Source organism: Tachyglossus aculeatus, chromosome 3, assembly GCF_015852505.1.
Source record: "Tachyglossus aculeatus isolate mTacAcu1 chromosome 3, mTacAcu1.pri, whole genome shotgun sequence".
Classification (NCBI taxonomy): Eukaryota; Metazoa; Chordata; class Mammalia; order Monotremata; family Tachyglossidae; genus Tachyglossus; species Tachyglossus aculeatus.
Genome location: NC_052068.1, coordinates 82768172 through 82795567, shown reverse-complemented (window position 1 = coordinate 82795567; position 27396 = coordinate 82768172). Strand labels below are relative to the sequence as shown.

Sequence of the window (27396 nt, the reverse complement as noted above, 5' to 3'; positions counted from 1 at the left end):
CAGACATCAAAACAAGTAAACAGGCGTCAGTGTAAATAAATAGAATTCATGAGTACCCCTTCCTTTTGGTTGTTGAGTAATCTGATTATGAAAACCTAGCCATTTGTAGTCACAGATACAGTTGGACCAATAGCGATAATTTCCCAACACATACCAATGTTATTTCATCTGTGCTATACTCCTTTTCAGAATCAGTCTTGTGTTGAGCTCAGTGCTTTGCCTCTTTTCCTTACTCTTAAATTGTTTTCCGGTCAACAGCCACTAACAGAACTCAGAGAAGTGGTATTTTTCAAACTCTTGTGGCTATAGAAATTACATAAAATATAATGTATTCACTTGTCATCATCATCATCATCAATCGTATTTATTGAGCGCTTACTATGTGCAGAGCACTGTACTAAGCGCTTGGGAAGTACAAATTGGCAACATATAGAGACAGTCTCTACCCAACAGTGGGCTCACAGTCTAAAAGGGGGAGACAGAGAACAAAACCAAACATACTAACAAAATAAAATAAATAGGATAGGTATGTACAAGTAAAATAAATAAATAAATAGAGTAATAAATATGTACAACCATATATACATATATACAGGTATATATCATCACTTGCCTAGGATTATTTTAAAGGTCATATAGCTAAACGTGTCTCATTTCTCATTTCCCTTCCTCTCTATACTGTAAGGATTCTGGGGCTTTATTCAGAATTTGATGTTACATACTGTACCAATATGTGTTAATGAAACTGACTAACCCACTTGCCTTTTAGAGAACTTGTACAGACCAGTAAGCTCTTTTTGGTGCTATCACCATACATCCTCAGTCAAAGTATTGTTTATTTTTTTCAAAGAGGCAGTTTTAGAAAGTCTTAATGTTGGCCAAATACTTATCCAGCAAAGGGATTTTTTCAGACATTTAGATTTTACCATGTACTCTCATGAGCTCAGAATTTCATTTCTTCTAGTTTTTTTACCTGTGCACTTTTTGTGTTTGGAAAGCATGATGATGCAGATACTATTTATACTCTATAGCTATAAAGAGCCAGGTTTCTGTTTAATAGAGTCCAGGTACTAGCAATATTCTCTAAATCTGAATTTGACCTTGGAAAGATCCAAAAATATTTCCAACATTACTTTCTGCGGCTGCTAAAGCAAATCCTTGGATAAGTCAGTCCCGAGTAATGTATAAATCCAATGCAGATAATAGCAAAACCATTGTTGTATTGCACACTTTGTTGTATTGCACACTCCCAACCACTTTGTACAGTGCTCTGCACACAGCAGGCACTCAATAAACAGGATTGAATGAATATTTACTATTTACTAAATGCCTGCTCCTCTGGAAGGCCTATGGAAGGAAATCACTTTAGAAATTACAGTTGACTATATTTGCTTAAAAAGTAATTTCAGTTATAGGTAATCTTCCCCCACTGCCTGGCTATGGGTCCCTTAGCTTCATTTCCCTCCGTGTTGTTCTATCAGCAGTATGCTGATGCATGATGCCTAAAATATATTCTAAAAGGCCTCAGTAATTGTAAAATTAAGCCAAAGTAACCCTATTTAAATTACTCAGCAGAAAACCAGCACCATTACAGTATTTTTGTTTAAAAGGAAAGGGAGGGATCAGGAGATAAGGAGATTACTGGGAAATTTAAAGACATTCCTACATGTTCTTTCCATTTCAGAACAAGTGCATCTGAAGCAGTTCAAAATGCCTGTGGAATCAAAAACACTTTCCATTTGCAGACCACCTCCATCTAAAGACCTACTCGCTCTTACTTATTTTGAGAGGAAGTAATGGTATATGGAAAACAATCCAGCAGATATAGGTCTAGGAATATGTGGAGATACCTCATTCCATTGGCTTATTTGAATATTTTACTGTGCTTCTCCATTCCCTTCCTCTGACTTTGTCTTTTCCAGGCATCCAGTCGTCGGATACTGGGTATGTGGATTTTCTGGTGTTTTAGTTTATACAGGACATTTTCCCTAAATATGGACATTTGAGAGTAGAATACTTGAGAAAAATAGAAGATGTGTATGAATCCAGCCATATTTTAATGGAATATTTATGGGTTTTTTTTTGTATTTACAGGTATTTTTAAAAGATAATTGGAATCTCAACAGACAGTTTTGAGAACACCATGGCAAAGTCAGTGAAAAGAGGTGGTGTTTACTCTCCTCAGTCTACAGTATCTTCTCTTCTTGCAAGTCGCAGCCCGGAAAACAGCAACTCCTTTATTAAAGCAACCAGCTTGATTCAGTATAAAGATAAAGTGTACAGCTCTGCTTCTCAAGCCCTTGAGGCCTACATTGAGGATTTTGATTTAAGCCGTACTTCTGCTAGGCCATGCAATGGAAAGATTATTTTTGATCCAAATTCTTCTAAGAGCTTCGAAATCCTGGGATTTCATTCTAAAAACTGTGGTATGCTTTTCACTGTTTTTTGATGCATAATGTCACCAATTGTTTGTGCTTCCATTTTGTTTCTTGGAGGAGTTTGATACTTTTGGGAAGTTGTACTGTTTAATTCTGTGAATTGTTTAATTTACAGTTTGGAAACTGACTGAAATTGCCAGTTGCACCTTGTTCTTTCTCCTTAAGGTATAGTCTACCTACTCAAGCGGTGTTTAATCGATCATTTGCAATGCTATGGTCTCTCCCGCCCATTCCTGTGTGGAGAGGGCTAATAATAATAATTATGGAATTTGTTAAGTACTTACTATGTGCCAAGCAGTGTTCTAAGCACTGGGGTAGATACAAGTTAATCAGGTCGGACACAGTCCCTGTCTTAATGGGGCCCAAGCCTTAATCCCCATTTTACGGATGAGGTAATCGAGGTCCAGAGAAGCAAAGTGACTTGCCCAAGGTCACACAGCAGACAAGTGCCAAAGCTGGGATTGGAATCCAGGTCCTTCTGACTCCCAGTCCCGTTCACTAGCCACTAAGCCATGCTGCTTCTCCTGCAGTTGCCCTGTTACCCAACGTGGCTTAGTGGAAAGAGCCGGGGCTTGGGAGTCAGAGGTCGTGGGTTCTAATCCCGGCTCCGCCACTTAACTGTGTGACTTTGGGCAAGTCAATTCTCTGTGCCCTCAGTTGCTCATCTGTAAAATGGGGTTGAAGACTATGAGCCCCACGTGGGACAAGCTGATTACCTTGCATCTCCCCCAGCTCTTAGAACAGTGCTTTGCACATAGTAAGCGCTTAACAAATACCAACATTATTATTATTATTATTGCACCGTGTCATGAAAAGAGGCTCTTATTAGCCTTGCTCTTTGGAGATCCTTTATTAAGAGCCTGTGGTCTAAAGAGCAGTCCTAGATAGCAGCAGTTGGCCATGGAGTGATGAGGTTGAGTCTTGCCCAACTTGAACCAGTTAACTCAGCCCTTTGTTTTCTAGACTCACTGTGCATCCCGTCTGCTTTGCACAAATGTGAATGTGGAAGCAACTCTAACAGCCCCAATTATATCCCCCATCCCCATTTCCCTCCATTTCCTCCCTTGCCCTGGTTTTGTGACTCCACAAAAACAGAGGTAAGTTAAGGGGAGCTAACATGTAGGCGTATGCAGTCTATTCCGTGACTGTCAGTCACATCTACTGTTTCAGCTAGAACCAAATGTTTTAGATAATATTGCAGCATATGTTACTATATTGCAGTAATTCTTACACTCTAAACTCATTTTGGGCAGGGAATGGGTCTGCCAACTGTGTGGAATTGTACTCTCCCAAGCACTTAGTATAGTGCTGTGCACCCAGTAAGCTCTCGGAAATACCACTGATGATGACGACTGGGCTTTACAGTTATGGACATATAATAATAATAATAATAATGGCATTTGTTAAGCCCTTACTATGTGCAAAGCACTGTTCTAAGTGCTGGGGAGGATACAAGGTGATCAGGTTGTCCCACGTGGGGCTCACATTCTTAATCTCCATTTTACAGACGAGGTAACTGAGGCACAGAGAAGTTAAGTGACTTGCCCAAGGTCACACAGCTGACAATTGACAGAGCTGGGATTTGAACCCGTGACCTCTGGCTCCCAACCCCATGCTCTTTCCATTGAGCCATGCTGCTTTTCTATCAATTCATATCTATCAATTCATATCTGGATCATATCAATTCAGATCAGCTTTCCCTCCCCCTCCTATATGATTCATTCATTCATTCATTCAATTCATTCATTCAATCATATTTATTGAGTGCTTACTGTGTGCAGAGCACTGTACTAAGTGCTTGGGAAGTACAGGTTGGTAACATATAGAGACAGTCCCAACCCAATAGCGGGCTCACAGTCTAGAAGGGGGAGACAGACAACAAAATAACACATATTAACAAAATAAAATAAATAGAATAGTAAATATGTACAAGATTCCTGAGAAGTGGCATGGCCTAGAGAATAGAACATGGGCCTAGGACTCAGAAGGACCTGGGTCCTAATCCTGGCTTCTCCACTCATCTGCTGTCACTTCACTATTCTGTACCTCAGCTGTCTCATCTATAAAATGGGGCTTAAATCTTTTAGCCCTCTGTGGGACGTGGACTGTGTCTAGCCTGATTAGCTGGTATCTACCCCAGCACTTGGTTCAGGGTCTGTGAAATAGCAAGCATTTAACAAATACCATTAAAAAATTAAAGAAAGTTTAATTTCGTTCAGTCTTCGGTCAGTCCATATAGAATCTACAGTGGTAGCTTACCTGTACCCCGGTCAGAATTGCTGTTTCCCTCACTCAACTTGTTCTGGTGCCCATGTTACCCAGGAGCACTCCACTGTGACAGAAAGTGGGCACTCTCTTATTTTCCATAACGATAATTTGAGGGGGAAAATCGGTGGCTCATGTATCATGCAAGTTACGTTGCTCTAAAACCCTTCCGGACAGTAAGCTCCTTGCAGAGCTCTGTTTGAATTGTACTCTCCCAAGCACTTAGTACAGTGCTCTGTTCACAGTCAGTCGATTGTATTTATTGAGCACTTAGTGTTGCAGAGCACTGTACTAAGCGCTTGGGACAGTGCAGTATAGCAATTAATAGATTCATTCCCTGCCCTCAACGAATAAGCTCTTAGTAATACCATTGGTTGGTGAAGATCGTTGATATTGATAACCACTTTGGTTTTCAAATTCATTCATTCAGTCATATTTATTGAGCACTTACTGTGTGCAGAGCATTGTACTAAGCGCTTGGGAAGTACAAGTCGGCGACATGTATAGACGGTCCCTACCCAACAACGGGCTCACAGTCTAGAAGGGAAATTTACCCTCACCTGGTAAATAAGTAAAAATGTATATTTTTTTTCTCCCAGCTTCCAAAGACTTCAACCACCACAGAAAGTCAAGCACCATGTCTGCACCCTGTAGAAGATGCATTATTAGTGACCTCGATCTGCTAAGCCTCACCACTGATGATTTATTGGCATTTCCAGCCGACGGATCGTTACCCATTGCCGACACATTTGTCGGATCAGTGTCCCGAGGGAGCAAGCGAAATAAGAAGGTTCCTACAAAACCAGCTTCATCTGATGATGAAAAAAACCTTGCTTTTCCGCATCACTACAGCCCTAAGGGAAATGAGACTCTCTTTGCTTCTTCATGCCAAAGTGCCAGAGGAGGTCAGCATAATGGGTTAAAATCTAAAACTGAGAATAAGCTTCACAAATGCAATTCTTCCTCATCAGCTTATTCTTCAGAGAAGCCTCCTTTGCAAGGAAGTCCAAAACACAGTGGTGGTATGAATTACCCAAGGTGGCTTACAAGCCAAAAGTCTGATCTGAGTGTGTCTGGCTTAACTAGTTTACCGGATTTCAAATATCCAGCCTGGCTTCACAATCAAGACCTTTTATCCGATTCAGCAAGTCAGAACGTTTCTCAGGCAGAAGACTCCAACCCCCTTAGACGCCTTTGCAAGAGGCAGAAGAATTCTCGGTCTGTGAACAAATTAGGTTGTGTTGAGCACTCATTTGAACGCCATAGCCGTTTAGATCCAAAGAGGGGCAAGAAAGTATTAACTGATGGTTGTGAATGGGACTGCGAATGTGACCATTTCCAGTCTGAAAGTATATCTTTCTCAAGACACTCCAAACAAGCCTTCAGTGGTAATGCATATTTTCTTTTTTAGTTTTTTTATTCAACCGACTAATTAAGAAATTAAGATGGTCCCAGGGCTAAAAGATGAATGATCAGTTGCGTTTTTGGTTAAGCTTTTGAATGAGTTAGTTTATCCCAGGGTGGGGAGCAATCAGTCAATCGATATTATTTATTGGGTACTTACTATGTGCGGAGCACTGTACCAGGCACTTGGGAGAGTACAATACAAAAGAGCTAGCAAACATGTTCCCATCTTACAATGAGCTTACCAATCTAGTGGGAAGAATTCTTCTATTTTGTATATTTGTATATAGTCTCATATGCAATGGTAAGTTAATGCAACTAGAAGTTCTATATGTTTTTTCTCTTCCACTCTCTATGTTACTCTCTACTCAATATGTTATATTGTAACATCGCTTACCTCTAGACATTGCCCATTGGTTCACATAAGTAGGAATTATGTTTCAGTACATCAGATTGAGACTTGTAACCTGGGAATATGTAGTGATATGCTTCACTCTGCTAAAATAATCAATCAATCAATCAATCAATCATATTTATTGAGCGCTTACTGTGTGCAGAGCACTGTACTAAGCGCTTGGGAAGTACAAGTTGGCAACATATAGAGACAGTCCCTACCCAACAGTGGGCTCACAGTCTAAAAGTCTTATCTTAACACTTAATTAAGACTTAATTAATTAATTAAGACTTAATCTTAAATCTAATCTTAATCTAATCACAGTCTAATCTTAACAATATAATTAATCATTTTTTTTTTTTTAGATGACAAAATTGAATTGCTTATCCTGAAGGCCCAGAGAACTTTAGAGTATTCTGCTGAGGTAATATCAAATACCGGGGAAAATTCAGGCAGCCCCTGTTCCCTAGATATACTAGAAGAAGAAAGATCATGGGAAAATATTCCTGTTCCCTTGTGAGTAACAAAAAGTAGAAAATTGTTTTGCTATCCAAATGGAAAAAATATACTTTTTCACCCCATTTGTTGAGTGGTTTATTCCTTTCCAGGCAATTTAATGATGGAGATGAAGGAGGGTAGTCTTCAAATGCCTTGGTATTGCATCTTAGAAATTACCATTTTTACTTTTCCCACTAGATGGTGCATTGTCTCATATTCCAGTTAGAGTATATTGTTCTATACATTTTTGATATTTATTGTTTTCCTTTTATTTCTCCATAAATCATGGCTATTTTATTTCCTGTTTCATTCCAAGGAAAGGGGAGACATGGAATTGTTTTACAGGTAGAGAGAAAGTAAGCACATTCTCAAAAGCTTGCTTTTCCCCATTTCATTTTAGTAGTCATATTCTATCTGCGTTACTTCAATTGTCTCTCAGTTTTCTTTGTCGGCATATCTGTTTAGATTGTTATTAAGGCCTAAAAGTTCAATCAGCTGCCTTCAGTTTGCTTGACTTCCCTGGCCCTCGGTTTCTTCATATGACTTTCCCCACATGTAAAGCCTTTTAAGTACAAAGCATATTTCTTTCATTCAATCGTATTTATTGAGCGCTTACTGTGAGCAGAGCGCTTGGGAAGTACAATTCAGCAACAAATAGAGACAATCCCTGCCCACAACGGGCTCACAGTCTAGTCTATCAGTAGGTAGCTCAGCAGGTTATTGCTAGGGTTGAGAATAAAATCTACCCTAATACTCTGGCCTTAGTGTACTTATTAACCTATCTAGTAATAAGTAATGATTCCAACTCCTAAGCATTTTAGCAAGTATTCTGTATTAGCAAGTATTCTTGCTAATGGGTTCTGATCCCAGCTCCGCCACTTGTCTGCTGTGCGACTTTGGGCAAGTCACTTAACTTCTCCGTGTCTCAGTTACTTCATCTGTAAAATGGGGATTAAAACTGAGAGTCCCATGTGGGACAACCTGATCACCTTGCATCCTCCCCAGTGCTTAGAACAGTGCTTTGCACATAATAAGCGCTTAACAAATGCCATCATCATTATTAGCATGTAGTAAAATGGGAGGATAGGTTACATTAGAGCTGGTAATATTAGCTGGCTGAGGGAAATACTCTGTGTCATTTTTCTTACTGAATTTAAAGGTAAACGTTAAACAATTTGAATTTTAAGTTCAGTATTACAGAACCAATCCAGCTGTCAGGCAAAGAAATGACCCATACCTTCAGTCAATAAATTAATAGTACTTATTGAGCTCTTACTTTGGGCAGAGCACTGTACTAAGCATTTAGGAGAGAATAGAATACTTTTAGTGATCCCCACTCTCAGAGGTTTATAACCTAGCCAGGAAGACAAGACACTAAAATAAGTTGCAGATGGGGATGTAATAGCATAATGCTACTTCCCAGGGCGAGTGTTGTTTGTTCTTAAAGATCTCTTTTGCTGGGAGCCTTCTGTTCCAGTACATACAGCCTTCTTATCAGTCAATCAATCGTATTTACTGAGCACTTACTATGTGCAGAGCACTCTACTAAGCTCTTGGGAGATTATAAAGCTGATCCCTGCCTTAGGGAAACATGTGCATAGTGTTCACCCCATTTCCAATTCTGTGCACTTTCCCCTAACTGGATTTTTTGATGCCTCTTGGTATTCTGACCAGATACATTTTGTGTTATTGGAAAAATGTGTCCTGATTCCGCCATCGTGTTTTAGCCAGAACATATAGTGGCATCAATCAATCAGTTTTACTGTGTGCGGAGCATTTTATTTAACACTTGGCAGGATTCAATATGCAGAGTTTGTAGAAACATTCCCTATCCACAAGGAGCTTACAGTCTAGAAGAAGCACACATTCTTGTGGAACAAAGCTTATTTTATTTCCCCAACAGGAAGGTCTACCTGTAGTTTAAATTTTAATTTTAATTTGAGAACTTTACCTCTGTTTAGGTTTTTACTGACCCACAGATCTGGTTAGCATCCTTTAGTAAAAACCCTTATCATTCTTGGTGTTTTGGGTTCTTTTTTATTCTTATTCATCACTGCTAAACTATGGTCTTTAGAAAGTTTTTTTAAACTTCTGCTTCCTCAGATTTCCTATTTGAGGATGATTTTAACAATGGATCAGTCTGCTTAGTGTTAAGTGGAGCAGAACAGTATTTGTAAAAGTTTTGTATTTTAATAGCTCCATTTCTATTTTCATTACTTTCATACAATACAAACACTCATATAGTAACTTGGGAAGGCTATCAGAGAAGGGATTGTAATAGTTAAGGTGAGACATTAATTACACAGTTAAGAATTTTAAGAGTTAGAAGTCATTATATTGAAAGAAATACTTCAGGGTCTGGTTTGGTGCTAAATTTTCAGACTGAGATAAAAAACCTACTTGAGAAATGTAATAAGGGGGTGGAGTTGTTTCAGCATACTGCTCTCACCCCAAAACCAAAATTCCTCTATTAGATTACTCAAATGTGAGGTTTGAGAATTTATTTCTCCTTTATTTGATCTGAAATTCAGAAGAGATTGAAAACAATAGTGGAAAGAGCACAGATCTGGGAATCAGAGGGTATAGGTTCTAATTCTGGCTCTTCCACTTGCCTGCTGTGTGACCTTGGGCAAGTTACTTTATTTGATCTGAAATTCAGAAGTGATTGAAAACAATAGTGGAAAGAGCACAGATCTGGGAATTAGAGGATATGGGTTCTAATTCCTGCTCTTCCACTTGCCTACTGTGTGAACTTGGGCAGGTTACCTAACTTTTCTGTGGCTCATTTTCCTTCTCCTAGACTGTGAGCTCACTGAGGGATAGAGGTTGTGTCCAACCTGATTAAGCTGCATTTACCCCAAGACTTAGTAAAGTGCTTGGCACGGAGTAAGTGTTGAATGAAAAACGTCATTAGTATTAATGACACCGAAAGACATCAAAAGAAGGATATTGAGAAGCACTAATATTAAGATTTAAGTTAAATGATAAGAAGATGAGGTGGTTGTGGAGGAGAAAGAAAAAGGAATTGTGAAATAAAGAACTCAAAGACATTAACACAGGGAGAAATGAATTCAATATAATGTGCTTAGGTAATTCTTATAAAGCAGATTTCATTGTGAATGAATGCTGTAAACTTTTCTTATAGAAATTCATAACATGAGTTCCTATGTTATTTTAAAACTAAATGTTAAAAACAAAGTATGGAATACTTTGGAAAAAAATTTAGGCTGTTTCATGTAGTGAAACGGAAATGATCAATTTATTAAATTCATTCAATCGTATTTATTGAGCGCTTGCTATGTGCAAAGTATGGGTGCCAATGATGCCTGTGCAGTCTAGTAAAGAAATTATCATGGTCTCGATTCTATGAGAAGGTGCTCGTGTGCTATAAATTATATTTTTATTGTGTTCGTAAGAAAATTAGGCAAATATCCAGAAAGTAAGCCTCTCAGTTGCCGAAAGGGGAAGAATGGAGGGTTGGACAAATGCCTGCAATCCTGGGGCAAATGACTGAGCTTTGTGTATTCGGTGTATTCTCCCCCAGCACTTAATACAGTGCTCTGCATACAGTAAATGCTTTGTAAATACTGTCGCTATTAGTGAGGGATTGCATGACAGAACTCAGCTCCCTCAGTTGCCTCAAACCACTTCCCTCCTTGCCTCCAGTCAGTTCAGAACCCGCTTCCCATTCATCCTCCCCATCACTGGAAGCTGCAATGATATTTATTTCAACAGTATTATTATTATTATTTGTTAAGCACTTCCTAGCTGTAAAACACTGTTCTAAGCTCTGGCGTAGGTGCAGGCTAATCCGATCAGACACAGTCCTGGTCCCACGTGGGGTTCCAAGTTTAAGTATGGGGCGGAAGAAGCATTGAATCCCCATTTTACAGGTGAGGAAACTGAGGCGCAGAGAAGTTAAGTGACTTGCCCAAGTTCGCACAGCAGGCACCTGACAGAGCCCGGGTTAGAACCCAGGTTTTCTGAGTCCCAGGCCTGTGCTTTTTCCTTATGCTGTTCCTACTGTTCTCCAATTATCCAAATACTGTTTATTCAAATATGCAGCTGTCCGACACTGTAATGAGTTCCAACGGTACAATATATCCCCTGAGGTTTCCTTTCTTCCTTTTCTGCTTCTTCCCGCTCTCCCTCCTCCTGTTTAGGGTAGGGGTGATCATTTAATTGGACGTAATAGGACTTTTCTCTCAAGCCCCAGAGAAGAGCCTGAGAATGGAAATGAGCATTATTAAACATAAAATCCTTGAAACTTTTGACAGGTCAGTTTATCTTCAATACTTGAGAAGGTCCTGGAACATATCATGGACCCTAGTGGTACTCTGAGAAAAACAGGGTAAAGGGACTTCATGAAAACCAAATCAAGTCAGATCAATGTAAATGTCTTTGATTTTTGCCAACTTTCCCTAGTAGAGTTGCCTATTAGATGTCATAGGTCTGGACTTTACTGTAAGGTTTTGATTGCATGTATTCTTATCAGCAAGATACAAGGAAATGGTCTGAATCGGCAACTGGCGGGAAGGGTATACTGAATGAGCCCGTTGTTGGGTAGGGATGGTCTCTGTTGCTGAATTGTACTTTCCAAGCGCTAAGTACAGCACTCTGCACACAGTAAGCAATCAATACATACAATTGAATGAAGTAATAATCAATTAGCTAGGTGTATTTGAGATATTTTAATGCCTGTCTTTTCTTTTAATGTCTGTTGCTCCCTTTAGACTGTAAGCTCCTTGAAGGCAGGGATTGTGCCTACCAACTCTGTTGTATTGTACTTTTCCAAACTCTTAGTACAGTGCTGTGTACACTGTAAGTGCTCAAATAACGTGGAGTGATTGATTGATCTTGTTCTGAGTCAGTAGGATTGATTTTTATCAAGTATTGGGGTGGAGGATTTGGGAGCATGTTCTTTAAGTTAGGAGGAGCTGTAAACAGTCAGAGAATTAAAAAAATTGAAATTCACTTTGACACTTTTGCTTTAACATTCTTACTTTTCTCTTTTTGTTTGCCTTTGCTTACCATATATATTGGTTCTGTTCCCGTAAGAGTCATCTACTTATTTTATAAACAGATACTTGGGAGATGCATATTTCCATCCTCTTTCTATAATTTTTGTCTCCTGGTCCCAGCACCACCCAGTGATCTTTTGAAAACTTGAACTTTTGAAAGCTGTAAATATAAGCTGGTTATTATGTTCTCCTTTAGTAAATCTCCTGTTCCTGTGCACTGTGATGAGGACCCTCAACAAACCCCGAAGGCAAATTGCGTTAATGCTTTTCCTGAGGGTATTGTAAATAAAGATAGTCAGGTGAGTAAAAAATGCATTTTTATTAAGTTTAGAAAAAAGTTCTGTAGTGAATTGTAAGAAAAGGATTTGTCTCCTCGGGATACATTTCTTTTTAAGTCCTTTTAATCTTAATAATAAATAGCTGTGGTATCTGTTAAGGACTTTGTGCCACTCACTGAACTAAGCACTGGGGACAATGCAAGTTAATCAGATCAAACATGGTTCCTGTCCCAAATGGGGCTCACACTCTAGAGTAGAAGAAGAACAGGCAACCTGATTGCTCAGGTTTCAAAGATCCTTATCATCATCAATGATATTTATTGAGTGCTTTCAGTGTGCAGAGCACTGTACTGAGTGCGTGGGAGGGTACAATACAACACACGTTCCCTGCTCACAACGAGCTGTAGAAAACTGAGTCTGAAAGACCAGTTTGCCTTTTGGGAGATTGTTGGAAAGAACATAAAGACAATCAATTATCAAGCTTCAAACCAGACTAAAGGTCTTCGCACTGTAGTAAATGTCCAATCTTCCTTTGTGGCTGGGAATCCTGGATTTATCTAGGAGCCATTCTCCATATCAAAAAAACAAGAGTGAGGTCCTGAAATTCAACCTGTCGATACGTATTTGGGCAGTAGTTTCACCGGGTAGAAGCTGAGAGTGGGTGACAATACAATATCCAGACAGTTAATAATTGTGGCATATGTTAAACACGTACTATGCACCACCTGCTGAACTAAGCACCAGGGTAGAGTCCAAAGAATCAGGTTGGACATATGGCTAAATTTAGTTTATTGTACTCCAGCATAAGAGAAAATGGATATTTACAACTGTCAAATTGTAAAAAGAATCTTGCCAACAGTACAATTCAGCAGATTGGCATTTTTAACCTGACACCCTTATGGATCTGAAATTTCAACCATATATATGTTTTGGTTTTAGAAAAATACCCTCTCTGGAGGAAATCATCACGGTCCCGTTGAAGCTTTAAAACAAATGTTATTTAATCTTCAAGCTGTGCAAGAAAACTTTAAACGGAGTGAAAGTGCAGAGCAAAATGAGGAAGTTAACAAAGTAAGCCAACTTCAGTTATGATTTAAGAACACATTCTTTCTAATTTTGTGTATTCCAATGGTACTGTGATCTTAAAATATGAAGATTTATTGGCCACCTTTATTTAGTCCTGCCCATGGTGCAGTGTGCTGAACTTCTGATAAACTTTAATCAAAATTATAGAACTGTAGTAACCCTTAGCATTTGAAGCAATGGTTCTGTTGTAAGAGTTTTGTATCAGTGCTTCAAAATTCAAGCCCACTATTCTAGGACTTCTGGTCATACATGATGTACAATAATCCTTGGGTATTCACGGGCCCAACGACAACTATAATTAATGCACTAGAAACGGTATTTAGCAACCCACGGCTCTCTCGGCTTTCTGGGGGTAGGTTGAATGATGACAATCAGTCACTGAGAAGGTGGAGTTGTGGCTGATACTGACCATTCATTCATTCATTCAGTCGTATTTATTAAGTGCTTACTGTGTGCAGAGCACTGTACTAAGTGCTTGGGTGAGTACAGTATAACAATAAACAGATGCATTTAGTGCCCACAAGGAGCGTATAGTCTAGATACCAGAGATAACAGGGCTGGAACCGGGGACTGTGTTGGGTCTAATTGTAAGTAGGCAAAAGCTGAAAAAATCCATAAATGCCAAAGGACTACCAAATTTAGAAGATGCTCTTTCCTTTTATGTCATTGTTACAATGAAAGGAATATTGTTTATTTGCTAGGTTGGAAATATTTCGGAAATTTTGTTAAATAGCACTTGCCCTCTTATTTATTGGTCATAGTGTTAGAGTAAGCATGTAGCATACTGCTTTGCACACAGTAGATGCTCAATAAATACAATTGAATGGAGTGCATTTGTTCCACAACTCACCTTTTTTTGTTCCCTGGCAATAACTTTACACCAATAATTTTGTCTTCATTTCCCTTCTACAGACTTTCCTGGGAATATCGTTGTATATTATAATTGTTATAATAGTGTTTGCCTTCAGCGTCCTTTCAAGATCTTTATGGGGATTTGAGGCCTTTGAAGGATTCTATTTATACATACCCACACACCTCACTTAGGAATTTTGCATATCAATTATTACTGCTTTAACTGATTCTACTTTGTGGGTGTTTAACTGTCTTGCACTGAGTTACATTAGCCCAAGAAAATTTCCATTACAAATGAGCCCCACAGGCACTTGAAAAAGCTGCATGTCTTTTGAAGTTTATTTCTCTTATTTTTTATTTGACATTTTACTGATCTCAAAACAGTTTGAGGAAAAGGAGAGAATCTTATTTTCCAAGTTCACTTTTATACATTAACTTTAAGGATAATTTACTTTTTAATATAAATCTTTTAATATAAAGATGGTGTGTGTTGGGGGGGAAATATTCTACTTCTCCAAATAAATTTTAATGGTTACATTTTATTCAACAATTTGTCTTTTGCTGTCAGTATGAACTTTATTGCTTTTGTGATTTACTAATTTTTTAAATGGTATTTTCATTAATAGATTTCAGAGGAAGAAACTGCTGGATTACAATGTGAAGGACTGATTCCTGTTTCTAGGTCTCTTCAAAAGTAAGTGTACCCAGTTAAATGTAGAAAAATGAGTAAAATGTTTTCTATCCCGATTAATATAATGATGGATTTAAGTCCTCTGGTTTCATAGCAGGAATGAATGGGGACTTTGCGATGTAAAGTTCTTCAGCAGTTTCACTTTCATCTGAGTTAGTGGCCATAAAGCTAGGTACCCTATTACATTTTCAATTTGCAATTTTTCATAGGTCATAAGTGCCATTGAAGGGCCCTGTCATAAGTTACAGGTGACTTTCATTTTGCATCTGAATAAGATATGCATCTTAGAGATGGTCTAATTTTGATGAATGCCCTAGGGTAATTGAACTGGAGGAATGGACTTCAAGTTTTTCCCTTCCAAATAGTTATAGTAGTCCACATGAATGCTGTCTGGTGGGTACGTCACCAGAGAGCTTGTAGACCTAAGAAGTTTAGTCCTTCCAGGAGCAAAAGACTCACATTGACATTCTGGAGATGAAGTATTCCTGACTGGATCGTGGACTTTCAACCTCCTAATTTGCCCAAAGGTAACCTTGACGCAAACATAACTAAAATAGTCGAGTTTAAATTCTGCAGTAGCCAGGGGCTGTCTGTCAGCAGAATGGTAGAAGTTGTCTCCAAACTGAAGTTGTCACTGGGCCACTTAACCTTCTATTTGTGGACGTTAAGGCAGCCAGATAATTTGGGCTAGATGGGCCCATAGAGCACTCAACTTTTAAACATCAATAATAAGTTTGCACCAACTGACTATTTAATCATTAGCCAAGGAAGGTGGCAGCATTAAGCAGACAACTTTCCCAAGGACATCCAGTTAAACTAGAATGAATATTGTTTGAAGCAACTTGTCTGTTTGGCACATCCCAAAGTATGATACTTTTATGATAGAGAAGCAGTGTGGCTCAGTGGAAAGAGCCCGGGCTTGGGAGTCAGAGGTTATGGGTTCTAATCCCAGCTCTGCCACTTGTCAGCTGTGTGACTTTGTAACTTCTCTGTGCCTCAGTTCCCTCATCTGTAAAATGGGGATTAAGACTGTGAGCCCCACGTGCCCCCCAGCGCTTAGAACAGTGCTTGGCACATAGTAAGTGCTTAACAAATGCTACTACTACTACTACTACTACTACTACTACTACTAGTAGTAGTAGTAGTAGTAGTAGTAGTAGTACTACCACCACCACCACCACCTTTTGGCCTGGAAAACAAAATCCCCACAATTTTTTTATGTCCCTTTTCCTCCTCCTTTCTAACCCACTCCTTGAGATGAGAGTGTATGTACACTTTCACACCTACAACTGATTTAACTATCCACATTCTCAGTTCATTCAATCGTATTTATTGAGCACTTACTGTGTGCAAAACACCGTACTAAGCACTTAGTCATTTTGTGCATAGGATGAAACACCAAAAACTCCATTTAGCATTTTTGTTCTTCCAAAGTCAGTGCACTGAGGCAAATTGGGAATAAAAATGTCATGTATAAATGGTTAACTGAATTTCTCAATGTGATAATCTGTCAAGTAAATCTTCGAGGTCTGTTAAAACTCAGGTTATTAGAGGCAGGATTACCTGTAATCCTTATCCTTTTTTTTTTTTGGCAAGATTTACAAACTGCACTTAAATACTGTAGTCTAGTCATACATTGGCAGCCAAAGATGGTGGTTGTGTCAATCCACAGACCTGGAGGAAGAGAATGGGATATTTATTGGACCTCCTGTTGCTGTGTCTGATGCTGTTGCTGCTTCTGAGATCTGTATTAAATACCCCACTGCCCAAGTTGGCAGAGGAAAGCTGTCGATTCGACCTAGGACCACTGTGCAGCTGTCTAGAGTGATGACATGAGTCGAGAAGAGGCAGCCGACTTTAAAGCAGCATGGTGTAATGGATAGAGCTGGGCCTGGGTGTCAGAAGTCTCGGCTCTGCCACTTGTCTGCTGTGTGACTTTGGACAAGTGGCTTCACTTCTCTGTGCCTCAGTTCCCTCCTCTATAAAATGGCGTTTAAAACTGTGAGCCCCATGTGGGACAGGGACTGGGCCCAACCCAATTTGCCTGTATCCACTCCAGCTCTTAGTACATTGCCTGTCACACAGTAAGCATTCAACAAGTACCAGAATTACACAGACCGTGTCCCACCTGTTTGCTTTGTGTCTACACCAGTGCATAGAACAGTGCCTGGCATATAGGAAGCACTTAACAAGTACCACAGTTATTATTATCATCATTATCATCATGATGGGCATTTGGGCCGTAGTTGAGGCTCCAACTACAGCCCTAAGTTGGTGTCAGCCAATTTGTTCTCTTGAGATTGTCTGGGGCAGGACAGTCGTGTCTTAGACTCTGGAGTTTCCTCTGGAGAGGAACCTCAGGAATCCCAAATGCTTCTCTAATTCAATTAGCCCTTCAGCTTTGTAGTCCACAACCTCTTGGGAGCAATGAGAGCAGTCAGTTCTTCTGTGCAGGTTCTTGGTCTGAGGCCCCTCCATCAATTCATTCATTCATTCAGTCATATTTATTGAGCACTTACTGTGTGTAGAGCACTGTACTAAGCACTTGGGAAGTACAAGTCGGCAACATAGAGACGGTCCCTACCCAACGACGGGCTCACAGTCTAGAAGGGGGAGACAGACAACAAAACAAAACATGTAGACTGGTGTCAAAATCATCAGAACAAATAGAAGTAAAGCTTGATGCACATCATTAACAAAATAAATAGAATAGTAAATATGTACAAGTAAAATAAATAGAGTAATAAATCTGTACAAACATATATACAGGTGCTGTGGGGAGGGGAGGGAGGTAGGGTGGGGGGGGATGGGGAGAAGGAGAGGAAAAAGGGGGCTCAGGCTGGGAAGTCCTCCTGGAGGAAGTGAGCTCTCAGTAGGGCTTTGAAGGGAGGAAGAGAGCTAGCTTGGCAGATGTGCGGAGGGAGGGCATTCCAGGCCAGGGGAAGGATGTGGGCCGGGGGTCAACGGCGGGACAGGTGAGAATGAGGTTCATGAGGAGGTTAGCAGCAGAGGAGCAGAGGGTGCAGGCTGGGCTGTAGAAGGAGAGAAGGGAGGTGAGGTACGAGGGGGCGAGGTGAGGGACAGCCTTGAAGCCGAGAGTGAGGAGTTTTTGCTTGATTCGTAGGTTGACAGGCAGCCACTGGAGATTTTTGAGGAGGGGAGTAACGTGCCCAAAGCATTTCTGCACAGAGATAATCCGGACAGCAGAGTGAAGTATAGACTGAAGTGGGGAGAGACAGGAGGATGGGAGATCAGAGAGGAGGGTGATGCAGTAATCCAGTTGGGATAGGATGAAAGATTGAACGAGCAAGGGAGCGGTTTGGATGGAGAGGAAAGGGCGGATCTTGGCAATGTTGTGGAGGTGAGACGGTCTGGTTTTGGTGACAGATTGGATGTTAGGGGTGAATGAGAGAGCGGAGTCAAGGATGACACCAAGGGTGTGGGCTTGTGAGACAGGAAGGATGGTAGTGCCGTCTACAGTGACGGGAAAGTCAGGGAGAGGGCAGGGTTTGGGAGGGAAGATAAGGAGTTCAGTCTTGGACACATTGAGTTGTAGATGGTGTACAGACATCCAGATGGAGATGTCCTGAAAGCAGGAGGAGATACGAGCCTGGAATCCTATAGGGAGGATCCCCCTCTCTCCCCCACAATCCAATCAGCTTTTCTGTAATACAGAGACTGTGATCCACAAGAAACTTGGGCTTACAAAAACTCACAATTGTAGCGTGCATGCCAGGAGCCTGTGCAAAACAGTTCTTCGGACGTGGATGTCCTCAGCCACGGAGAAGTTAGAAACACATGTGGTTGGAAGATATCTCCTAATTTATCAGTAAAGGTCTAGTCAAACCATGTAAAGAAAACATGCATTATGTGGGACCCTACCAGAATATCCTATAATCAATCAATCAATCAATCAATCAATCATATTTATTGAGTGCTTACTATGTGCAGAGCACTGTACTAAGCGCTTGGGAAGTACGAATTGGCAACACATAGAGACAGTCCCTACCCAACAGTGGGCTCACAGTCTAAAAGGGGGAGACAGAGAACAGAACCAAACATACCAACAAAATAAAATAAATAGGATAGAAATGTACAAGTAAAATAAATAAATAAATAGAGTAATAAATATGTACAACCATAAGATTAGATTAAAACATTCCTCTGGGTAAATTCAGAACATTATGAACATAAAGAGATTTATCATCAGATAATAAAAGCGCAATTCCCTGAATTTTTGTAACAATCTCTTTTTGAAAAGGAATTCATGGATGTGGACATTCCTTCAGAGTTGAGAACCTGAGGTAATCTATTTATTAACCCAAAACTGAAATTAAGAATTTAAGTAGAACAACGAAGTCAGGAAGTCGGGCAGGAAAAAGTAATACTTTTATAAATGGGATGTTCTTCATTGCTACTTAAAAATAAAAATTATATCATTAATTTTGAAGCTGGAGGGGCAAGTGAGAACAGTTTTCCTTTAGCTCAGTATGTATGTTGTATTTTCAATTGGTAATACTGGTTCATTGTATATTTTGTATTTTTTTAATAAAGGGCTTTGCACCATTTGTCCCGTCTGAGAGGTCTAGTTGAGGATTCCAGCAGCAAGTAGGATAAAAAAAACTCAGTGTGAAGATAAGGGAAAAAGAAAACCCTAACAAATCGCCTTTTTTCAATATATTTATGAATGACTACTTTTAAATTAAAGTGTTTTTAAAATGTTTTTAAAATGTCTTTAAAAGTGTGTTTATTCATTTGAAAAATCAAATTGACTGTGAAACAGAACTTCCTAACCATGGTGGAGAATTTCTGCAGCAGAACAGAAATGACCTAATTTGGGGTCCTGATTTCATCTTTCCAACAGTAAAAGAACACATCTTAGTGAAAATATATGAAAGATTATTTTCACAGCAACCCCTTTTTAAAATACATTTGAACAAGTGTTATTATTTCTATGAGAAAAGGGAATGAATTACCAATAAAACAATTCTGTTCAAGTGTTCTATTTTGGAAAGCGGAGACAACAAGTAGGTCAAAGAGAATCTAAAACATTAATCCCCATTTTATTGTACTCTTTCTAGTGCTTAGTACAAAGTGCTCAATAGAAAGCATTGATTGATTGACTGATTGATCGAATGTAGGGGCTGAGTAATTAAGTCATCACAGATATAGCTGCCTTTGAATATTACACCTACTTGATGTTAAGATTATACCCTGTGGGTGGGTGTGACTGAAAAGATCCATGGGATTGACAGCCCCCTCCTCACTTCACTTTAAAACTCATCCTTTAATCCTCAGTTATGTTCGCTATTTGCACTGCCTGACCACTCTTTTAGATTCTGAACATCCTTTAGATTCATGATCATCTTGAAGTTTCCTCTCTAAGGTGCTGTCCTATTTTGTTGCTGCAAAGCAGATACATCTGAGGGGTTCTGCTGCAGTTCTCTAATAGAAAGTTTATGCTGCATTTGAGACTGTTTCATTGTTAAATGTTTCTAATATTCTTGTTTATCACCCTTCAGTTTATTGAACAATAAATGCGATTGAATGAATGAACACCAGCTGCTTGGGTATCCTGCTAAATGCCCGTCTTTCACACCTTTCATTCATTCAGTCATTCATTCATTTAATCACATTTATTGAGCACTTACTGAGTGCAGAGCACTGTACTAAGCGCTTGGCAGGGTACATATAACAATAAACAGATACATTCCCTGCCCACAATGAGCTTACAGTCCCGGTCTCATAGCTGGTTAGAGAGTTACACAGTACAAGTTCTCATTGGACCTTCAATTTGGCACCACACTGTCAGATCTTCCCAAAGGAAATGGTTGATTTCTTGAATTGTTGTTTTTTCTATTTTTTTTATGGTATTTATTAAGTGCATACTATGTGCCAAGCACTGTTCTAAATGCTGACATAGATAAAAGCCAATCCAGTTGGACACAGTCCATGTCCCAGATGGGGCTCACAGTCTTAATTCCCATTTTACAGAAATTAAATGACTTGCTCACGGTCACACAGGCAAGTGGGGGAGTGGGATTAGAACCCAGGATTTCTGACTCCCAGAAAGCACAGGCCATGCTGCTTCTAATTTTCTATTTCTAATTTTCTATTTCTTTGAACGACCATGTATATTTCAAGCATGGTTTTTTTAGCTTTCAAGAAAGATAATCTGGGCAACAAAGTCTAGATATTCAGTTTGAAGAGAAATGAAAAGTACTGCTAGTGCTAGTTACATTTATTTAATTGTGCACAGTCATTTTAAAATATTGTAGTATGAGTTCTTGATCTGTTGCTATCTGATCCTTTTATGTCGATAATTTTTTCATGAGAAAACAAATCAGAAGAATAACATACAAAATTCTAAACATAAAACACGAAATGGAAATTTTAAATTTGATTGGGAAAAGGAACAAAAAGTAACCAGAAACTAGAAAATCCTGTGTCCCAAAAAAGCCAAAACAAAAAAACAGAGGTAGTACAAAGACTGTGAACCTGTTGTGGGCAGGGATTGTCTCTGTTGCTGAATTGTACTTCCCAAGTGCTTAGTACAGTGCTCTGCACACTGTAAGCATTCAATAAATATGAATGAATGAAGATTTTAAGATTCATAAGGCCGTTATTCAGAAAAGAACCGCTTCAAACTTGATTGTGAAGAGATGGCTGTCTTTGCTAAGTTTCAACTATTTCAGCTAGATTCTAAATAAAAGAAAGCAAACTGCAGATATTTACTGTTTTGTTTTTCCAGCCCAATCCCAGTTTTCCTAGACTCTTATGGAAAGCTACTGAGGCTCTCCAATTAGCCAGTCAATAGGTGACTCAGTGGTATTTATTGGTTGCTCATTGCGTGCAGAGCTTTGTAAGCACTTGGAAGAGTTGGTAGACACAACAGATTAAAGACTAGAAGGGGCGGCAGGCATTAAAATAAATCACAGATTAGGGAAAAGGAAGAGTAAAGGGATATGTACATACCAGCTGTGGGACTGAGAGTGGGGTGAATAGCAAATACTTAAGGGGTACAGCTCCAAATGCATAGGTGACACAAAAGGGAGAGCTAGAAGGGGAAATGATGACTTAGGGAAGGCCTCTGGGAGGAGAAGTGATTTTTGGAGGGTTTTGAAGGGGGAGAGAGTAGTGGTCACTTAGAAATGAAGGGAAAGGGAGTTTTGGCCAGAGGGAGGACATGGGCAAGAGGTCAATAGTGAGATAGACAAGATAGGGGTGTGGTGAGTAGGTTTGCATTAGAGGAGTGAATTGTGTGAGGTAGATTGCAGTAAGATGTCAGTGAGGTAAGGTAAGAGGGTGAGAGCTGCTTGGAGCTTTTAAGGAATGTGGAGATGTGGACTGAGTGGATTTTAAGAAAAATGATCTGGGCATCATAGTGAAGTGGGAACTTGGGAGAACCAGGAGGCAGGGAGGACAGTGAGGATGCTGACATAATATTGAAGGCAGAATGTAAGGGTGTGGATCAGCATGGTAAGTAGTTTAGATGGAGAGGAAAAGGCAAATCCTAGAGATGATGTGAAGGTAGAACCAACAGGATTTGGTAGCAGATTGACTATGTGAGTTGGCTGAGGATTAAGACAAAGATAATGTGATGGTTACGTGCTTGTGAGACAGGGAGAGCCATGGTGTAGTCTTCAGGAATGGGAAAGTCAGGGGGAAGATAGGGTTTAAGTGGGAATATGAGGAGTTGTATTTTGGACATGTTAAATTTGAAGTGGTGGTGGCATATCCAAGTAGAGAATTACCGAAGGCAGGAGGATATTCAAGACTGCAGAGGAGAGAGGTCAGAGCCAGAGAGATAGATTCGGGAATCATAGTGGAAAGAGCATGGTCTGGGGAAACAGAGGACCGTGGATTCTAATCCCAACTCTGCCACTTGTCATTTGTGTAACTTAATCTGAAAAAATAAGGATTAAATAATAATGTTGGTATTTGTTAAATGCTTACTATGTGCCAAGCACTGTTCTAAGTGCTGGGGGGGGATACAAGGTAATCAAGTTGTCCCACGTGTGGCTCACAGTCTTAAACCCCATTTTACAGATGAGGGAACTGAGGCACAGAGAAGTTAAGTGACTTGCCCAAAGTCACCCCTATTCACCCCCCAATACTTGAACTGTGAGGCCCATGGGGGATTAGGGCCATATCTGGCACATTGTAAATACTTAACAAGTACCATTAACCAAAAACAAAGGGAGTTTGTGTAGATTAAGACTAAAAGGGGACCCAAGTGAGCTTTGAGAAACTCCCACAATTAGAGGGTGGAAGGTAGAGGGAAGAGCTGGAGAATGGCACTGAGAAGGAGCGGCCAGAGAGATAGGAAGAGAAATGGAAGAGAATCGTGTCAGTGAACACAAGGCTGGATAATATTTCCAGGAGAAGAAGTGGTCCACAGTATCAAAAGAGGATTAGGATGGGGTAGAGGCCATTGGATTTGGAAAGAAGGAAGTCATTAGTGACCTTAGAGAGGGCAGAGGACCTGTTTTGTGAAGTGAAGAGGGGAGAAGCCAGGTTGCAAAGGGAGGTCAAAGAATTGGAGGAGAGGAAGTGGAGGAGGCAGGTGAGGACAATTTACTCAAGGAATTTGGAAAGGAATGATAGGAGGGAGACAGGTTAATTGATAACTGGAGGGTGCTGTAGGATCAATGGAGGTGTTTTTTAGGATAAGGGATAGGTAGGCGGCAGGTTTGTAGGTAGTGGGGAAGAAGCCATGGGAGAGTGAGTGGTTGAAGACGGCTGTCAGGGAGGGAAGATGGGAGGGAGTAAGTGTTTTGATAAGGTGTGTTTGGAAGTGCAGGTGGAGAGGGTAGTTTGTGAGAGGAGATGGGAGATCTCCTCTTGAGATACTGCTTGGAAGGATGGGAGAGTCAAAAAGGAGGTAGGAGGAGGGTGGGCAAGGAGAGGCACAGGCAAGATTTTATGGAGAGCATGCCTAATGCTTTCTGTTTTATCTATGAAATATGCGGCAAGATCATTAGAGCCAAGAGATTGTCTGGAGGACAGAAGGTTTGAGGAGGGAGTTAAGTCTGAAACTGCTGGAGTGGGCAATGGACAAGGCAGACAGTATGAATGGAGAAGCATTAATATGTAATGCTCAGAGACCTTAAATAATGGAAATTCATCCATTGTCTGTGTCCGTCTCAAAAGTATTCTCAGTCCTAAGGCACCAAGTGAATCCTACACATCTGAAGCACTGTAAAAATAGAATTTTGCTATTTGTTAGCTGCTTACTATGTGCCAGGCACTGTATTAAGTGTTGGGGTAGATTGAGATTACACCAATCAGCACAGTTCCTGTCCCACATGGGGATCAAAGGCTAAGGGGGAGGGGGAACAGGTTTTAAATCCCTATTTTATAGATGAAGAAACTGAGACACAGAGAAGTTAAGTTGCTCAAGGCCACACAGCAGACAAATGGAAGTGCTGGGATTAGAACACAAGGTCCTTTGATTCCCGCTATGGTACTTTTTATTGACAGATAGTAGTACAAATATATCAGGATGAGATCAAATAATGGAGAGAGGAAATTCTGGCCTAAACAGGTGGACAGGTTGGTCAGAATTCTAATCAACTGTCCTGTACAATTAAAAATGAGTGGCAATAAATTGAGATATATGCACGCTCTGCTTCAGATTTCAGTAGAGCCCTATTGATTTATTATGGTTCACCTTGAATTATCCACTCAGCTCGTACTTAATATGGACGAAGTTCGCACCTTTATTCATTAGATTCCTTGAAAGTTTTTCAAGAAAATTCACTGCCAGAATTAAATTTTCGTGGTTCATAGCTGAGCTAAAAGGAAATGACTTTAAGCCATGAAAAAGGCCCATTTAATGAGAACCCAACTGCCTAAAACTATATAAATCAAATTCAGTGAAAATCAGTATGCAAAGAAGACAGCTGTGGGTGCATTGCATGGAAGATAGAGCACGCTAAAGCAGAGCGACTTCCCAATCTTGCTCATCCCTCAAGTGAGGGGGCTAGCTGCTCTAGCTCTGCTGTCCCTGAGGAGACACGGGGAGATTCTAGCCTGGGCTCAAACTACCTGCCCTTCTTTCAATCAATCAATCAATCGATCGAATTTATTGAGCGCTTACTGTGTGCAGAGCACTGTACTAAGCGCTTGGGAAGTACAAGTTGGCAACATATAGAGACAGTCCCTACCCAACAGTGGGCTCACAGTCTAAAAGGGGGAGACAGAGAACAAAACCAAGCATACTAACAAAATAAAATAGACTAGATATGTCAAAGTAAAATAAATAAATAAATAGAGTAACAAATATGTACAAACATGTATACATATATACGGGACTTTCCTGGACTCTCTCCTGCCTCCCAATCAAGTGGCTCCCCACTCTCTTGGGGCCCTTAGCCACTCACGGCTCTGGGCTTCAAATTTCATCACTGGGTTTCTCTATTTTAATTATACTCCAAACAAATTCTTAAAATATGGTGTTACATTCTGACCTTCCAACCCCTTGCCTCTCCCCACTCCAGTCCCTCTTCATGTCCAACAGACAACCACTATCCCCTGCTTCAAAACTTTATTTGTGGCATATCTCCTCCAAGAGGCCTTCCCAGATTAAGCCCCAGTTTTCCTCATTCATTCATTCATTCATTCATTCATTCAATTGTATTTATTGAGCGCTTACTGTGTGCAGAGCACTCTTCTAAGCGCTTGGGAAGTACAAGTCGGCCACATAGAGAGATGGTCCCTACCCTACAGTGGGCTTACAGTCTAGAAGGGGGAGACAGACAACAAAACAGAACATATTAATGAAGTAAAATAAATAGAATAAATATGTACAGGTGAAATAAATTCATTCATTCTCCAGATGTGCAAGTAACATATCCTTCAAAAATGTTGATGTCTTCTTACCATCATATTATGGGTTATATTTTCCCCTAGACATAAATGCAATTTGTTCATTTCCTGCTTTTGACTGAGTCCAAATTCCTTAATCCCTCCACCAGCCCCGTCTCCTAAGCAGCCATGCCTGCCTCCACTGCAAAGCTTGCTTAGAGTAAGCTTTGCTTTTGAAGATGTCAAGTAAGTGAGGCTTCACCTACCTCCCACTCCCTTCTGCGTTGTCCTGACTTGCTCCCTTTGCTCTTCCCCACTCCCAGCCCCACAGCACTTCCATTGATGTCTGTAATTTTATTTATTTTTACTGATGTTTGTCTCCTCCCCTCTAACTGTAAGCTCATTGTGGGCAGGAAATGTCACTGTTTATTGTTGTACTTTCCCAAGAGTTTAGTACTGTTCTCTGCACACAGTAAGGGCTCAATAGATACGATCGAATAAATGAATGCAAGATGAGGATGGAGGGAGTTGGATGGTGTGAAAGCAATGTTAGGAGTCAAGGGGAGTCTGTTTCCCCTTTTCCTGCGATTGTGGGGAAGTGGGAGAAGGTGAGTCATTCTCAGGAGAACGGGGCTCGGTGGCCTTATGACAATTTGCCCGGCCTCATTACAAAACTAAAAATGTTTCCGTGTGTTTCAACATTGTGTGATTATCATCAATCATATTTATTGAGCGCTTACCAGAGGGCAAGCAAGGTGCCTCATTTGCTTAATATGGCACCCGGCAAAACACTGTGTTAGGCAGATGCTTCATAAATGTTTATGATTGCGATTCGGAGCTGAAGACAGAACTCACCACTCTCAGCCCATCCTCAGCAGAACCTATTGATGCAGTCTTCTTTAAATAGCCTGTATCACTTACTTCCTTCTGAGTTTTTGTCTAGATGAGAGGAGCCAAGGAATTGGTTCATTTCGATGTGGATTTGAGAAAGAAGACTTTCCTGCTTACTGCCTTCTCATTTGCTAATTCTTCCAAAGTTGTAACACTCCAGCTGTTGCCTTGAAAGAGAGAGTCATTTCCTTTTCTTTTGTTTCCTCATCTGGCTGCTCTACAAAACCACTAGGTCCTCTGAGCTTAGCAGAGGGCTTCTCTGAGTTTAGTTTCACACCTCGAGCCTTTTCTTTTTTTCTGGCACTGGATTGCCTCTTTTTCCAATGGAAAACTCAGCTTTTGAAATGCAAGAAACCCTGTCCCAAAACGCTTCACCTCATGGGAGGGAGTCACTTATCCCTGGGCAGGTAAGCTTTTATGGGGGCGGAGAGAATTGGAAGTGGGAAATAGGATATTGCTTTTACCTTTACTCTTTTTTTTATAGTTCAGTAACATTCAGGGCATGTCACCCCTCCTCAAAAATCCCCTGTAGTTTCCCATCCAAATCTGTATCAAACAAAAACTCCTCACCATTAGTTTTAAAGCACTCCGTCAAGTTGTCCCCTCCTACCTCACCTCATTTCTCTCCTTCTGCAACCCAGCCTGCATTCTTCTCTCCTTTGGTACTATCCTTCTCACTGAGCCTTGATCTTGCCAACCCCTTCATGTCCTACCTCTGGGCTGGAAGGCTCTCTCTCCTCAGACCTCACAATAACTCTCCCGGACTTAA

At 40.3% G+C, this 27396-nt stretch overlaps 1 protein-coding gene across 1 annotated transcript in view; it reads left to right on the top strand.

Moving 5' to 3' along the window:
• Nucleotides 1-2122: 2122 nt before the first annotated feature.
• Nucleotides 2123-27396, top strand: part of C3H18orf54 (chromosome 3 C18orf54 homolog) — a 51771-nt gene continuing 26497 nt past the window's right edge. Inside the window, exons 1-5 of the mRNA XM_038744190.1 lie at nt 2123-2426; nt 5303-6091; nt 6867-7017; nt 12217-12319; nt 13238-13369. Of these exons, the coding sequence (XP_038600118.1) occupies nt 2144-2426; nt 5303-6091; nt 6867-7017; nt 12217-12319; nt 13238-13369 (1458 nt within the window). The 5' untranslated portion in view covers nt 2123-2143. The remainder of the gene's footprint in view (nt 2427-5302; nt 6092-6866; nt 7018-12216; nt 12320-13237; nt 13370-27396) is intronic.